Source organism: Mandrillus leucophaeus, unplaced genomic scaffold (genome assembly GCF_000951045.1).
Source record: "Mandrillus leucophaeus isolate KB7577 unplaced genomic scaffold, Mleu.le_1.0 Scaffold29, whole genome shotgun sequence".
Lineage (NCBI taxonomy): Eukaryota > Metazoa > Chordata > Mammalia > Primates > Cercopithecidae > Mandrillus > Mandrillus leucophaeus.
In genome coordinates, this window is record NW_012103031.1 from 2,011,583 (window position 1) to 2,027,829 (window position 16,247).

At 45.4% G+C, this 16,247-nt stretch overlaps 1 protein-coding gene across 1 annotated transcript in view; it reads right to left on the bottom strand.

Annotated features, from left to right (window-relative positions):
• ARPC1B (actin related protein 2/3 complex, subunit 1B, 41kDa) overlaps window positions 1-6,444 on the bottom strand; it is an 88,440-nt gene extending 81,996 nt beyond the window's left edge. The window contains exons 1-2 of the mRNA XM_011985833.1: window positions 6,125-6,444; window positions 5,730-5,922 (exon numbers count right to left, since the gene is read on the bottom strand). Coding sequence (XP_011841223.1) covers window positions 5,730-5,922; window positions 6,125-6,444 — 513 coding nt within the window. The remainder of the gene's footprint in view (window positions 1-5,729; window positions 5,923-6,124) is intronic.
• Window positions 6,445-16,247: the final 9,803 nt, after the last annotated feature.

Here is a 16,247-nt window from a genome sequence, read left to right on the forward strand (position 1 = left end):
GGATCAATCTAACTGGATGGGCCTCCTGATGGTAGTCCACATGAAGTACATCATCACTTATAAATAGTGACTTAACTTACCATCCAAATCAGAACACTTCTGAGAGCAAAAATAAACAATGATTATGCCGACACAACAGGTCACAGGGCTATCCTGGAGAAACCTGGGAATATGGTCAACCTACCAGTGAAGTCTTTATTTCAAACATATTTACTCTAAACCCAATCAAGATTCAGACCTAATTTTCAGTTTACAAGAAATAAAGGGTAAAGGAACTGGTCAAACAATACAAGGAGGAAATAAACAGTTAAAGCCAGGGTGTGTGCCATTCTATAGAATAACTGGCCTGGACAATTCCAAAAATAGCAATATGGAGGCAGGGCGAGAACTGTTCTAGAGAGCTATGAAAACCAAATTTGATAAGTGAAAGTTGATTATAATCTATTTCTTTCTTTCTGAAACAGAGTCTCACTCTGTTGCCCAGACTGGAGTATAGCGGCACCATCTCAGCTCACTGCAACCTCCACTTCCTGGGCTCAGGTGATCCTCCTGCCTCAGCCTCCCGAGTAGCTGGGATCACAGGTGTGCACCACCAGGTCCGGCTAATTTTTCTATTTTTAGTAGAGACGGACTTTCACCATGTTGGCCAGGCTGGTCTTGAACTCCTGGCCTCAAGTGATCCGCCCTCCTCAGCCTCCCAAAGTGCTGAGATTACAGGTGTGAGCCACCGTGCCTGGCCCATAATCTACATTTTAAATTGGGCAGAAAAGATGTATTTTCTACAACAGGGAAAATTACAATTTAAACTAGATATTACATATGGAATTATTTTCATTTTCTTAGGTAAGATAACGGTATTGACATTAGGTAGGAGAATATCCTAGCTCTTAGGAGACAAAGATAATGATGAAGTGTTCAGGGATGAAGTATCATGATGTCTTCTGTAACTTCTTTTCTTTTTGTGGGGGTGGCAGGGGAAACAGGGTCTTGCTCTTTCACCCAGGTTTAGAGGGCAGTGGTGCAATCTACGCTTACTGCAGCCTCCGTCTTCTGGGCTTAAGTGATCCTCCCACCTCAGCCTCCTGAGTAGCTGTGGATACAAGCATGCACCGCCAAGCCCAGGTAATTTTTGTAGAGATGGGGTATCACCATGTTGCCCAGGCTGCTCTGCCTGTCAAGTGATCCACCTGCCTCAGCCTCCCAAAGGGCCGGGATTACAGGCATGAGCCACCATGCCCAGCCACTGTAACTTATTTTCAACAGTTCAGGACAGAAAATATATAGAATGTGAATGTGGCAAAATGCTAACTGGTGAATCTAGGCAAAGAGTATGTAGGTGTTTGTGATAATACTTTTCAAACTTTTAATTGTAACTAAATGAAAAGCAGGAATCTGCAAAACATTAAATTAAAAATTCTCTATTTTATAGGTACCCAAATCTAGATACACTTGAAGAAGCAACCATTACCTGAAATGGGAACATTTTTCAAAATGCAGCCAGCCTTCCTCTACCCCCAACTTTATCATTTCCAGGAGGCACCCTCACTATAAACTCAAGTTTCAACACACGTAAGTACGTGTCATGTTAACCCAGGGTGGAGGCTGAATGTGAGACATGAATTCTGATGCAAGCAGGAAATGAATGGAAGGGCCACCAGAAGGTTGTAAAGTGAACAATGAAAGTTCAGCTGACAAAGCAGAAATCAATCTCAGTTAGAAAGCAGAAATAGCACCTCTGCTAATTGGAAAGGAACCCAGGCCAGGTGCGGTGGCTCAAGCCTGTAATCCCAGCACTTTGGGAGGCCGAGGCGGGTGGATCACCAGAGGTCAGGAGTTCCAGACCAGCCAGGCGAACATGGAGAAACCGTCTCTACTAAAAATACAAAAATGAGCTGGGCATGGTGGCAGGCATCTGTAATTACAGCTACTCGGGAGGCTGAGGCACAAGAATCTCTTGAACATGGGAGGCGGAGGTTGCACTGAGGCAAGATAGTGCCACAGCACTATAGCCTGGGTAACAGAGGGCGACTCTGTATCAAAAAAAAAAAAAAAAAAAAGGAGGGGGGAACCCAAAGGTAAGTGCAACTTTAAATAAAAAACATCCAATATCTTGAACTGGCAGAGAAATGCTAGTATTTCATATTCTATTCTAAGAGTGAAGATAGTTAAGTCGTTACCTTCTTCTTTTATACAGTCTAGAAAGCAAACTACAACTCACAGAGAAAAAGCTTAGGAATTGGCAATTTAAAAAAGTTTTAAATGAATTCAAATGAGAATGTTTAATTTTTTTTTTTTTTAAAGAACTTCCAGATGCTCACTGCATGCTTCTCTCTTTATCTCTGATATCAGATGCTCACTCCAAATTGTTCCATCACAACAGATTTTAGTTACAGCTACTCAAAATAACACGCTGTCATAAAATAACTCCTTAATTAAAAGTGCTTTAGTTCAAAAGCCACATTTGATAAGTTTATTTGTTAACTAAAAATAAAATTGGTCTGCAAATCAGTAATTTGATGCAAATATCTGTGTGCCATAAAGTATATGTTTCACGTCCAGTTGAAAAGCACAGCTGCGGACAAAAGGCTTTCTCATGTTCAACTCAGTTTTATAAGCAATGTAGCAAAGACTTCAAAAGAGGTGGCCATTTACACAACAGTGTAATTGCTTCTAAAATTTCTAATTTTGCCATATCATTCAAGTTCCATATTTGGACATACACTCAAGACCTGTACTTCTTTTATAATCAGGTGGCTATTTTAAGTCTGTAGGCCAAGACAACACTCATGTTTGTCAAATTTAGAATGCACCTAGCAAACACAGCTTGCATTCATGAAACCCAGTGAATGCAGAAGAAATTCCTAATAGCCTGAATTATATACCAAGAAAGGGTACCTTCTGTCATAGGGTGATAATTATAATTTCTAAACTATGATTAATGTTTAAGTGAAATCTGAAAAGTTTTGTCTTAAGAGAGCTAGAGAGGGAGAAAAGGGAACAAATAAAAATGTCAGGAACTCCTCATCCCTTTTCTTTTTTTTCTTTTCTTTTCTTTCTTTCTTTCTTTCTTTCCTTTCTTCCTTTTTCTTCCTCTTTCTTCCTCTCTTTCTCTTTGTTTCTTTCTTTCTCTCTCTCTCTCTCTTTCTTTCTTTCCTTTCTCTCTTTCTCTCTTTCTTTCAGCCAGAGTCTCTGTCACCCAGGTTGGAATGCAGTGGCGCGCGATTTCGGCTCGTTGCAAGCTCCCCCGGGTTCACACCATTCTCCTGCCTCAGCCTCCCGAGTAGCTGGGACTACAGGTGCCTGCCACCACGCCTGGCTAATTTTTTTGTATTTTTAGTAGAGACAGGGTTTCACAGTGTTAGCCAGGATGGTCTCGATCTCCTGACCTCGTGATCCGCCCGCCTCAGCCACCCAAAGTGCTGGGATTACAGGCATGACCACCGCACCCGGCCCCCCCATCCCTTTTCTTTATCTATCACACGGAATACAGAGTCATTCTGATGTATGGCTAGCCATGGGCTCTGAAGCCGAGGCTGGGTTTGAACCCTGGCTTTTGACACACACTAGCTATGAGACCCTGGGCAAGTCACTTGATATGTCTAAATATCATTTTTTTTCTTCTGTAAAATAGATATACCACCGATATCACAAGGAGAATTAAATGAGACAACATGTGAAAGCAAGTAGTACAGAGCGTAGCCTGAAAATACATGCCAGTAGGTTCCCTTTCTTCCTTTGACCCAAGGCTTTTTTTTTTTCAGATGGAGTTTTGCTCTTGTTGCACAGGCTGGAGTGAAATGGCGCGATCTCAGCTCACCGCAACCTCTGTCTTCTGGGTTCAAGTGATTCTCCAGCCTCAGCCTCCCAAGTAGCTGGGATTATAGGTGCGTGCCACCATGCCTGGCTAATTTTGTATTTTTAGTAAAGATGGGGTTTCTCCATGTTGGTCAGGCTGGTCTCAAACTCCTGACATCAGGTGATCCACCCGCCTCAGCCTCCCAAAGAGTTGGGATTACAGGCGTAAGCCACTGCGCCTGGCCAACCCAAGGCTTTTAAACCAACCATAGAACCCACCAGTTAGTTTCTCTGAGCTTGGAAACGTTGACATATGCTATAAATTCTTGGCCCTACTCCTTTGGAGCTTGAAAGTATTCACACAAGTGGGAATTTCCATCCCCTATTTAGGGTCAGTTTTTAAGACCGTGATTCACCTAGTTCCTAATCACTCTCATTACCCAATCTAGCAACATCAAGTACTCCAACAAGGTCACCACACCCTCCTCAACGTTCAGACAGGCTCCAGTCCAGGCACCAGCCTCACCAGCAGACCATTTTAAACTTCTTTATGTAGGATTTGTTTCAGCATTGGATGAGACGATTAGATCAAAGTATCACCACTCCCCGTCCAAAATAGGAGTTTTCCAAAATGGTCCCTTCCTTTAACTGTGATTAACAGATGTACTCCAGAAGATCTCCGAATACTTTGTGGGAGAAAATAGCCATATAAGCTGGGTGCGGTGTCTCACACCCCAAATCCCAGCAGTTTGGGAGGTCGAGGTGGGAGGACAGCTTGAGCTCAGGAGCTCCAGACCAGCTTGGGCCACATATGGAGACCCTGTCTTTACAAAAAATGCAAAAAGAAAAAAAAAATTAGCCAAGTGCAGTGGCTCATGCCTGTAGTCCCAGCTACTCGGGAGGCTGAGGCAGGAGAATCGCTTGAACTCAGGAGGTGGAAGTTGCAGTGAGCCGAGATCACACCACCACACTCCAGCCTGGGTGACAGAGTGAGACTCTATCTCCAAAAATAAATAAATAAAAATAAATGAAAATTAGCCCAGCGTGGTGGCACATGCCAGTAGTCTCAGCTACTCAGGAGGCTGAGGTGGGAGGATCTCTTAAGCCCAGGAGGTCGAGGCTGCAGGACACACACACAAAAAAGGAAGACAGCAGCCACACAGTTACCCACTCCCTAACAGGACAAAAACACCTTCCTGACTGATGCCCCTCTTTTGTTTTCAGATACCTGAAAACCCAGGCCCTATGTAAAACCAAAAGACTAGATAAAATTGAGAAGAGAGGGCAGAACTAAGATAATCTCGGCAATTTAAGCTATGAGTTGACATAGACAGAAGGTTCCAAAGCTGCAAAACAGATGGCTTTATAATCAAAGATTCTAAGCTATAATTGATTAAGTGCCTCTCATGTTCCCAGCAGCGTTGTAAATACCGGGATGGGGCCAGAAACTTAAATAAGGCTAACACCATTCTGGTCTTCAAGTCTGGAGGGTTGGTGTTTGGGGAGAGTGGAGGAGGTAGAAAAGGAAAGGAAGACGGATATGCATAGAATGCCCAGAAGCAGTAATAATAGCTAATATTTATTGATCACCTACTCTGGGCCAGGAACTATTCTAAGCAATTTACGCAAATAAGCTCATTTCATCCTTAGCAAAACAGTAAGAATCTTTTTCTTGCAGATGAGGAAACAGGCACAGAGAAGCATCTTCCCAGGATCACCCAGCAAAAGTGGCGGTGCCAGGATTGGCATAAAAGATTCCAACAAGCGAATAAGAGCGCCGAGAAGGGAGAAATTTTGACTTGGGGGAAGGCGGTGCTCACGCAGGGGAATCTTAAAGAACTCGGGAGGTTTTTCTCGAGATCGGGAAGGTTCCCCAATAACTGAAGGATTGAGGGCTGCCCTAGAGAGCAGGCAAACATCCTATGGGCGCCTACTGTATGCAGGGATCGACTGTAGGCGCCAAAGAGATGAAAAGTCCCGCAGGTCGCTCGATTAGGGGAGATCCTTCTGCTTGACACAATTTTAAAGACGGTGACAAATGCCCCCAGCAGAGATGCAAGTAGGACCCTGGGAGCGCAGAAGGGGCCGTTAATTCGGTCATCGGAGGCGGCTAGGAGCTTGAACATCCTGAGAGAAGCTCCAGGGGATCCACGGAGAAAGGGGATCCCCGCCCCCTCAGGAGGCCCCGGCGGGGAGACCCGGCCGCGCCTCAGCCTCGGGGCCCCGCGGCCTAAGACCCCGTCTCACTGCCCCCGCGGGTCCAAGGCCGGCGCGAGGCCTGGACAACAGAGGCCGACAGGTTGAGACGCTCGCCCCTGCTAGCCGTTACCTGGGATCGGGGGAGTCCGGACGAGCTCGGAGCGGATGATTCGCGGACTCTGGGCAGTCGACGCGAACAGGCTCCGGCGGGCGCGGGCGGAGGACGGAAGCCCAGAGGGAGCGGCTGACAGATCCCGGAAGTGGCCACAGCGCCTGCGCGTTGCGGCCGCGCGGGCCGTCCGCGCATGCGCACAGCTCGGGCGTGCAGTCCGGGGCTAGGCAGGCTGTGGAGCAGGAGGATACGCTGTCCGATCGGCTTGGTACCGGCGGCGGCCCTTCAGAGGAAATGCGGCCCCATGGAACGCCTGGCAAGTGCTGGCGAAGCGGCATGGTCATCTCACTCCGTTCCTCAACTAATTTCCTCACAATCGCGAGCCGAAGTGTGGCGCCTTGGCAGTTTCGCAAGTTCTTTTGTCAGGAGATGAGTGATTGAGGATTGGGGGTCTTTGGAGCTCTTGGACCTGACGAACAATTGTTTTTCTCCCTTCAGAGAGCCAAGGTCAGAGTCAGTCGACCTCAGCGCTGCTCCCTGCAGGGAGCCTCCGCCCCCGCGGTGCTCCCTCAGTGGAAAACCCCTGAAGCCCCCGAGGAACATTCTCGACCCTTCCTGGGGCAGAATCACTTGTTCCCTGCTCCCAAGATGGCGCCTCAGGGAAAAAGGGTTGGGGGAACTTGGCAAGGTCCCCAATTCACAGAGGACAGAGCCTGTCCCGCAGATGCAGCTTCTGAGAAATGCCCTGATCCCCACCTGCAACCAGGCTGCTGCCCTTGAACCCGTAGAAATTCTGGAGCAGCCCCAGCCCCCTCAGATGGGGCTACTCGAGAGCTTTTCTTTTTTCTTTCTTTTTCTCTTTTTTTAAACAGGTTCTCGATCTGTAGCCCAGGCTGGAGTGCAGTGGCGCGATCATAGCTCACTGCAGCCTGGAACTCCTGGGCTCAAGCGATCCTCCCGCCTCAGCACCCCATGTAGCTGGGACTACAAGTGCACACCACCACGCCTGGCTAATTTTTATTTTTTAGTAGAGACAGGGTCTTGCTGTGTTGCTCAGGCTGGTCTTGAACTCCTGGGCTCAAGCTGTCCTTCCTCTTTGGCCTCTCAAAGCCCTCGGATTACAAGTGTGAGCCACTGTGCCTGGCTCATTTTTATATTTTTTGTAGAGATGAGGTTTCCCTATGTTGTCCAGGCCGGTCTTGAGCCCCTGGGCTCAAGCAGTCCTCCATCCTCTGCTTCCCAAAGCGCTCAGTGTGAGCCCCCCTCCCCCCCCACCCCGTGCCAGGCCAACCAAGGGCTTGTCTCCTTCCCTTTGGTATTTACAAGTTTTATCCCAATGCTTGGTTGTAAGTTGAGGTTTACATAGGTGTACTTGTCAAACTCTCAATTTCAGACCCGCTATGTTCTTTTTGAGACGGAGTGTTGCTCTGTCGCTCAGGCTGGAGTACAGTGGCGCCATCTCGGCTCACTGTAACCTGTGCCTCCCGGGTTCAAGTGATTCTCCTACCTTAACCTCCTGAGTAGCTGGGACTACAGCCGCGCGCCACCATGCCTGGCTAATTTTTGTATTTTTAGTAGAGACGGGGTTTCACAATGTTGGCCATGCTAGTGTTAAACTCCTGACTTCAGGTGATCCCACCTGCCTCAGCCTCCCCACGGTGCCCCACCAGACCCGCTATGTTCTTTGGAGTTAGTGCAGAGGTCCCCAACCTCCTGGCTGCTAACGGGTACTGGTCTGTTGCCTTTTAGGAACCCATTGGCACATGAGGTGAGCAGGACGAGCCAATGAAGTGTCATCTGTATTTACAGCTGCTCCCCATCTCTCGCATTACCGCCTGAGCTCTGCCTCCTGTTGCATCAGTGGGGGCATTAGATTCTCATAGGAAAGTGAACCCTATTGTGAACTGCATATGTGAGGGATCTAGGTTGCATGCTGGTATAAGAATCTAATGCCTGATGATCTAAAACCATCCCACCCCTCTCCCCCTGCCCCTGCCCTCTAGTCCGTGGAAAAATTGTCTTTCATGAAACTGATCCCTGGTGCCAAAAAGATTGGGGACCACTGAGTTAGTGAATCCAGCTGTTAATGGAGCACTCTCTGCACTGAAAGTCACTAATTTTAACTCTGCTCCATGGTTACAAAGTCTTTGGTCATAGGGTAATCGAGCAGATGGAGCATGAAGACCATTGTAAATTCCTTACCGCCTCCAAGAGACAGCTTGGGAAAGGGAGGACAGCAGTTTTGGAAAGCAGGGATTCTTGTGTGTCTGCAAGTTACATGAATCAATTCCCAAGTATGTAGAGGAGTTTATGAAGGTCCCACCTCTTTACAAGGAACACTTACTGCTTTGATGGAATTTATAATCTGGATAGACGAGAGTGACAAATGCAAATTAATACCAGACTTTATGATAAGTGACAAGAAATGTTAGACCCAGAAAAATAACAGACATTTACTCTTAGTCACTAGTTCTGATTTGAAATAGTATTTTACAGTTTAGCCTAACCAAATCTTACCATCTGATGCATTTCACTTCTTTTTTTTTTTTTTTTGAGATGGAGTCATGCTCTGTCACCCAGGCTGGAGTGCAATGGCGTGATCTCAGCTCACTGCAACCTCTGCCTCCCAGATTCAAGCGATTCTCCTGCCTCTGGCTCCTGAGTAGCTGGGATTATAGGCGCACACCACCACACCCAGCTAATTTTTGATTTTTAGTAGAGACAGTGTTTCACCATGTTGGTCAGGCTGGTCTTGAACTCCTGACCTTGTAATCCGTCTGCCTCGGCCTCCCAAAGTGTTGGGATTACAGGGGTGAGCCACCACACCCAGCCCACTTGATATTTTATGAGTCATTCCAGATGGTAGAATCTCAGCTCTAAGCGGGGCTCTTAAAGTTAAACCACCTATTCTGTAACTGAAGAAAAAGGACCAGCATATTTTGACACTTGAGGGTTTTTTTTATTTTGTTTTGTTTTGAGACGGTGTCTTGCTCTGTCGCCCAGGCTGGAGTGCAGTGGCGTGATCTCAGCTCACTGCAACCTCCACTTCCCTGGTTCAAGCGGTTCTCATGCCTCGGCCTCCGGAGTAGCTGGGATTACAGGCGTGTGCCACCACACCTAGCTAATTACTGTATTTTTAGTAAAGATGGGATTTTGCCATGTTGGCCGGGCTGATTTTGAACTCTTGGCCTCAAGTGATCCACACACCTTGGCCTCCCAAAGTGCTGGGATTACAAGCATGAGCCACCACACCTGGCCTGAAACCTGAGGGTTTTGATACAAGGAAGGGTTGCAGGACTGGCCACCTGCTCTGGCCTTACCTGTTTACCATCATGCCCTGCTATAAAAGCCAACCATCAGGGTTCTAAGGAGGGTGAGTTACTTTTAGTGTTTATTTTTAAGGCACGTGTGATGTAGTATCCAAAATGCAGACTCAACCTTTTAAAAAATTAGTATCATGGGTGAGGGGCGGCTGTCTGGGTGGCTTGTGAGTAAAAGGATTTACCAACACAGTTGTAGACAAAGGCAGATTTGTTAGAGAAAGCAGGAAGATACGAGAAGGCAACAGGCAGAATCAGCAGAAGAGCAGCCGACTGCAAAGAAAGGCTTGCTGGGGATTTTATGGAATAGTGTTTATGCTGTAATCGTTGGGTGCAGGAAGATTGTGAGTTATTTGCAGAGGAGGGCTGTGTGTCTGGACCATGAAGAATGGCAGACTTGTAGTTTACTTGCTGCTTATTTGCTTTCCCCTGCTCCCACCATCCTGACTCTTTTTCCCTAATTAGACTTCATAATTAGTGCCAGGGAAGGTGGTACTTAGAAGTGGGCAATGGAAGGGAGGGGAGGGATTGGACACTACTGTGGGTGATTTTGTTGGCTTTGCTGATTGGATTGGAATTGGAATTGAGTTGAATTAGAATTTGGTCAAGATTCAAGTCATCAAATATTTAATAAATACCAAGTGCCAAGTATTGTGTTAATGAGTAGAGTAAGATCCTTCTGTTCTCAAATAATTTAGAGGTTAGGATATGACCAGGTCACAAATTATTTTATCTTATTTTATAGACCAGGGATGGCTGCTAAAATAATTTTAAATATGAGGAAATGCACAATACCCTGAACCTGGAAGGTCCTGGTTAACATTCCTTGAATGGAAGTGAGAATGAATGAAAGCAAACAATCTGGATGTCAAAGGACACAGAGGTTACTGCTAGTTGAGAATGGAAGGTGGGGCTTGTATAGACACATCAGGAATGTAATCCATCATAGTTTAGGAAGGTTACATGTTTGTAAAGGCGTAAGGATTTCCTTTTCAGGAGAGCTTGATTTAATAACTGGAATGTGGAGTTGGAGAGTAAGAAGATTGTTTCTTGCTTGTGCCAACAGCTGAAACGGTGAACAATTACTGCAGATCTGCCAATAATGTCTGCCATCTAGTCACCAAAAAGACTGTTGGGAATACTGAATCAATGCCAATAAAAGCTATAAACAAACAAAAGGACCAAACTATTAATGCGTATTCTGTGTTACTAGTTAACAATCATCCTTATGCTTTAGATATTGTCCCAATTGCTGGGCATGGTCCCGGTGGGGAAAGCTTCCTGTGGGAAGGATTCTGTACAGTTCAATACAGGTGAACTGAAAAATGCATGTGATTTTTTCCACTGTTCACTCAGCTCATTTCCATAGGACAGAGATGGGACCAGTCACGGGATGTCTAGGGGCATAGGGTAGTCTCAGGTGGTGTGTATGAATAGCATACTATCACAAATACCATACTTGTAAGACAAGCACACAAGCATACTTGGGAATTCCCTGTATTACTTACCTAATTTGATAAATGAAATCTGTAATCCACGTACCTGTAAATCTCCTCGAGGCCAGAGCCACTTAGACATTTTGTTTCCGACACATTTTTCCATGTTAGGCAAAGCTTAGATTATTTTAATAAAAAGGTAGTTTCATTCTGGAGCCATCTAGCACCCTCATCCACCAGTCATTTCGTTAGCATAGAGAGACACACTTATCACTCCGGAGATTCCAAAGGTCTTAAAAGCTCCTGTGTGAGGAACTGGGAGCTAAGACCAAATTCTATGACAAAAGATGTTTCAGTTACTGATGGACAAGTACGAGGTGTGTGGGAAGGGGCACAGAGCTTCCATATCCTCTCTGGGCGCACCACCCTCCCAGCACCACCACGTGTTCTCTAACCCAGATGCTCTCCAGACCTCATCATTTAAGGTTTTTATGGATGTTCTATAACGTAGGCATGATGATTAAATCACTGGCAATTGGTAATTGAAATAAATCTCCAGCTCCTCTCATCCCTGGAGGTTGAGGGGTGGGACTGAAAATTCCTACCCTCTAATCACAGGGCACATGGTTGGTTCCTCAGGCAATTAGTTTCATTCTGGAGCCATCTAGCACCGTCATCCACCTGTCATCTCATTAGCATACAAAAAGACACCAGAGATTCCAAGGGGCTTATAATCTCCTGTGTGAGGAACTGGGAGCTAAAACCAAATATTTATAACAAAAGATGTTAGGCTGGGCACGGTGGTTCACACCTGTAATCCCGGCAATTTGGGAGGCTGAGGTGGGTGGATCACCTGAGGTCAGGCATTCGAGACTAGCCTGGCTGACATGGCAAAACCCTGTCTCTACTAAAAATACAAACATTAGCCTGGCGTGGTGGCAGGCACCTGTAATCCCAGCTACTCGGGAAGCTGAGGCAGGAAAATCGCTTGAACCCGGGAGGCGGAGGTTGCAGTGAGCCAAGATCGCCCCACTGCACTCCAGCCCAAGGGATACAGCAAGACTGTCTCAAAAAAAAAAAAAAAAAAGGAAAGATGTTCCTATCACCCCATTATACAGAACAGTATAACAATTTTAAAAGCTCCGTGTCAGAAACCAAATATATATATATATATATATATTTTTTTTTTTTTTTTTTTTTTTTTTTGAGATGGAGTTTCACTCTGTCGCCCAGGCTAGAGTGCAGTGGTGCGATCTCAGCTCACTGCAACCTCTGCCTCCCGGGTTCAAACAATTCTCCTGCCTCAGCCTCCCAAGTAGCTGGGACTATAGGCGTGTGCCATCGTGCCTGGCTAATTTTTTGTATTTTTAGAAGAGATGGGGTTTCTCCATGTCGGCCAGGATGGTCTTGAACGCCTGACCTCAAGTGATCCACCTTGGCCTCCCAAAGTGCTGGGATTACAGGCGTGAGCCACTGTGCCCAGCCTATATTTCTTAGTATGTCACGCTTGGATCATTTTATGTGTCAACTTGACTAGGCCGCAGGGTGCCCAGATATTTGGTCAAGCATGATTCTGGGTGTTTCTGTGAGGATGCTTTTGGGTGAGGTTGACGTTTAAATCAGTAGACTGAATAAAGCAGATTGGCCTCCCTAATGTGGGTGGGCCTCATCTAATCAGTTGAAGGCTTGAATAGAACAAAAGTCTGACCCTCGCCTGAGTAAGAGAATATTCTCCTTCCTGATGGCGTTTTTTTTCCTCTCAGTCCTGGAGCCAATCCAAGATCAATTGCTGCACTTAATTCTTTCTAGTCTAATCTGGAACAGTTCCTCACCTCAGTCTTTTTTTTTTTTTTCAGAGATGGGGTCTTGCACTCCAGGGTGGAGTGCAGTGGCTATTCACAGGTGTGGTCATAGCTACTATAGCCTCAAACCCCTGGGCTCAAGTGAGCCTTTTGAACTAGAACATTGACCTTTTCTGGTTCTGTAGAAGCTTCCAACCTTCAGATTTGAACTGGGACACTGGCTTTGCAGATTTTGGACTTGCCAACCTTCATAATTGCGTGAGTCAATTTTCCATCTCTCTATATCTCTATATGATATCTCCTATTCTGTTTCTCTGGAGAACCCTGACTAGTATAACAGGTATTTCCCAAGACTCCCCATCCTTGGAGGGCCCCAGACCCCTGAAAGGCTATCAAAAGTACTGCTTAGGGCCAGGTGCAGTGGCTCAAACCTGTAATCTCAGCACGTTGGGAGGCTGAGGCAGGTGGATTACCTGAGGTCAGGAGTTTGAGACCAGCCTGGCCAACATGGTGAAACCCTGTGTCTACTGAAAATACAAAAATTAGCTGGGCGTCGTGGCGCACGCCTGTAATCCCAGCTACTCCAGAGGCTGAGGCAGGAGAATCTCTTGAATCCGGGAAGTGGAGGTTGCAGTGAGCCAAGATGGCGCCACTGCACTCCAGCCTGGGGGACAGAGCGAGACTCCTTCTCAAAAAAAAAAAAAAAAAGTACTGCTTAGGCTCTCAGCCACCTGTTCTGGAATCAGCAAGTAGCTGATTGGGGTAAAACAGTCCTACTGATGGGCTCACTCTCTTAGGTACTCTGTTCTCTTGGACATTGACCTGGTAGGTATTTACTGCCTCATTATTGCTCGCTTATCTTTGAGTAGATATTTTGTATATTTTGTCCACTTTTCTAATGATCACTAATGAGAGGGTTGTCTGTTGCCCCATGTTCCATTACCAGAATCATTTGGCAAGTAGCCATTTAAAAGAAAAATCCCATTTGTCCATTTCAGTTTGCTAAATCTTATTGCTTTTAATTATCTATCTTTAACTCATTATTGTGTTGTTTACTTTACTGTACACGTTAGTTGCAGATTGGGGAAAATACCTAATTCTCATTCAATAGAGTGCATATCATTGTGTACTATTGCAAACATAATCACCATGGAGTTCATTAAGGTTTAAATAATTAGATAATTCATGTTTAAATGTCTATATTGTGCAGAAATGTTTGGAGGATTGTTTTATAGATGTTTGAGAGAGTTTTAGTGATATTTGGAGAAAGTGGAGTTTCTGGACAGGCTGGGAATACATTCCTATTTTCTCATTTAAAATAACTTCATATAGGCTTATTTGATCTGAGAATTGTTTTCAGGAATGAATTAACCTGGGAGGATCGTAGTTCTAATTGTAGCATATAGCGTACCTCTGTTTTGCATGCTTATATCACAAATATATTTGTAGGCTTCTTACCATATCACGCTCCCCAGGAAGATGTTGACAAAAGCCTCATAATCCCCTACCTGGAGAGAAGTTAACCAATAGAAGAGTGTCTCTAGGAGGAAATGTAAAGTGGTAGAAAATCGCAAGTCTAATGGTTATTTTTATAGGAACCCTGAATGAAATAGCTGGTTTGCTCATGAGCGTAACCATTCTTGCTTGATTCTTACTTCTGCACCCGAACCTTAAGTGCAAGTGAGCCCAAGAATATTGGCCCATCCACACCTGCCCTCTAAGTGATCTCACAGGCTCTTGGCTTCAGCCACCACCCATAGGCTGCCAACCCGCAGATCTGTGTCTCAGTTTGTTCCTGACCCCTGTTAATTCTTACTGCTCCTGAGAGTCTCCACCTGGTGTCTCATCACCTCCCACCTCAGTTCAATCCATGTCAAACCCGGTGTTTCCCTCTGCTCCCCACCTCAGATTCTGCTCTCCTCTACCTCTCAGTCCCAGGTATCATCATCCACCACAGATTGATTAATGGCCCCCAGAAAGTTAGTTACCAAGTCATAGCACCTCCACCTCCTATGTATTTCTTTTTTTCCTTAAAAACTTTCAAACCTACAGAAAAGTTGCAAAATATGTGAGAATAATGAATATCAACATACCTGTTTCCTTAAATTTACCACTTGTGAACATTTTGTCACATTTGCTCTCTCTTTCTCTCTCATATATGTATATGTTTTATATATGTATCTGTGTAATAGTAATAGTGATATTATTATTTGTTGAGTCATTTGTAAGTCACAGACATCATGAGACTCTTCACTCCTCATACTTCAGTATGTATCCCTGGAGAACACGGAACTTCTCTTTAACAACCGTAATACAATTAAATTTAGGACATTTAACATTAATTCAATGTTATTTACTATAATAATAAATACGTTAATTACAAATCTTAATGTAACAAATTAATATGTTCGTTAGAAGTTTATATTCAAATTTTATTTGTGCCAATAATGTCTTTTTCTCCTTTTTTGTTTTTTTCTTTTTCATTTTTCAGACAGAGTCTCGCCCTGTCGCCTAGGCTGGAGTGCAGTAGTGCGATCTCAGCTCACTGCAACCTCTGCCTCCAGGGTTCAAGCGATTCTCGTGCCTCAACCACCTGAGTAACTGGGATTACAGGTGCGGGCCACTATGCCCGGCTAAGTTTTGTATTTTTAGTAGAGACGGAGTTTCACCATGTTGCCCAGGCTGGTCTCAAACTCCTGGACTGAGTGATCTGCCTGCGTCGGGCACCCAAAGTGCTGGGATCACAGGTATGAGCCACTGTGCCTGGTCAATAATGTCCTTTCTAGCTTTTTTTTTCCCCTCAATCCTGGAACTAATCTGAGATCAATCGTTGCACTTAGTTCTTGTTTCTTTAGTCTAATCTGGAACAGTTCTTCACCTCAGTCTTTTTTTTTTTTTGAGATGGGGTCTTGCTGTGTTGCCCAGGGTAGAGTGCAGTGGCTATTCACAGGTGTGATCATAGCTACCACAGCCTTGAACTCCTGGGCCCAAGTGACTCTGCCTCAGCCTCCCAAGTATCCCAAGTAGCTGGAACTAGAGACGAGGTCCTCAGCCTTTTTTTGTTTGTTTGTTTTTTGTTCTGACTTTTGTGGAATTGGGAGTCTTTTTTTTTCTTTTGAAACGAAGTCTGCACACCCAGGCTGGAGTGCAGTGGCGCAATCTTGGCTCACTACAACCTCTGCCTCCTGGGTTCAAGCGATACAAGCCTTCTGAGTAGCTGGGATTACAGGCGTGTGCCACCATGCCCGGCTAATTTTTGTATTTTTAGTAGAGACGGGGATTTCACCATGTTGGTCAGGCTGGTCTCGAACTCCTGACCTCATGATCTGCCAGCCTCAGCCTTCCAAAGTGCTGGGACTATGGGCATGAGCCACTGTACCTGGTGGAGTTGGGAGTCTTAAACAGCCCATACCAGTTGTTTTCTAGAATGTTCCTTGATGGAGGTAGACACCTTAATCAAGTGATCAAAGTTGACATCACGAACAGAGTTTAGGTTGACATCATGTGTCTTCCAGTGTGATGCAGTACGTGAGATACAACTTCACCTACATTATATAGAGGACCTGAATCGGATCATGAGGAA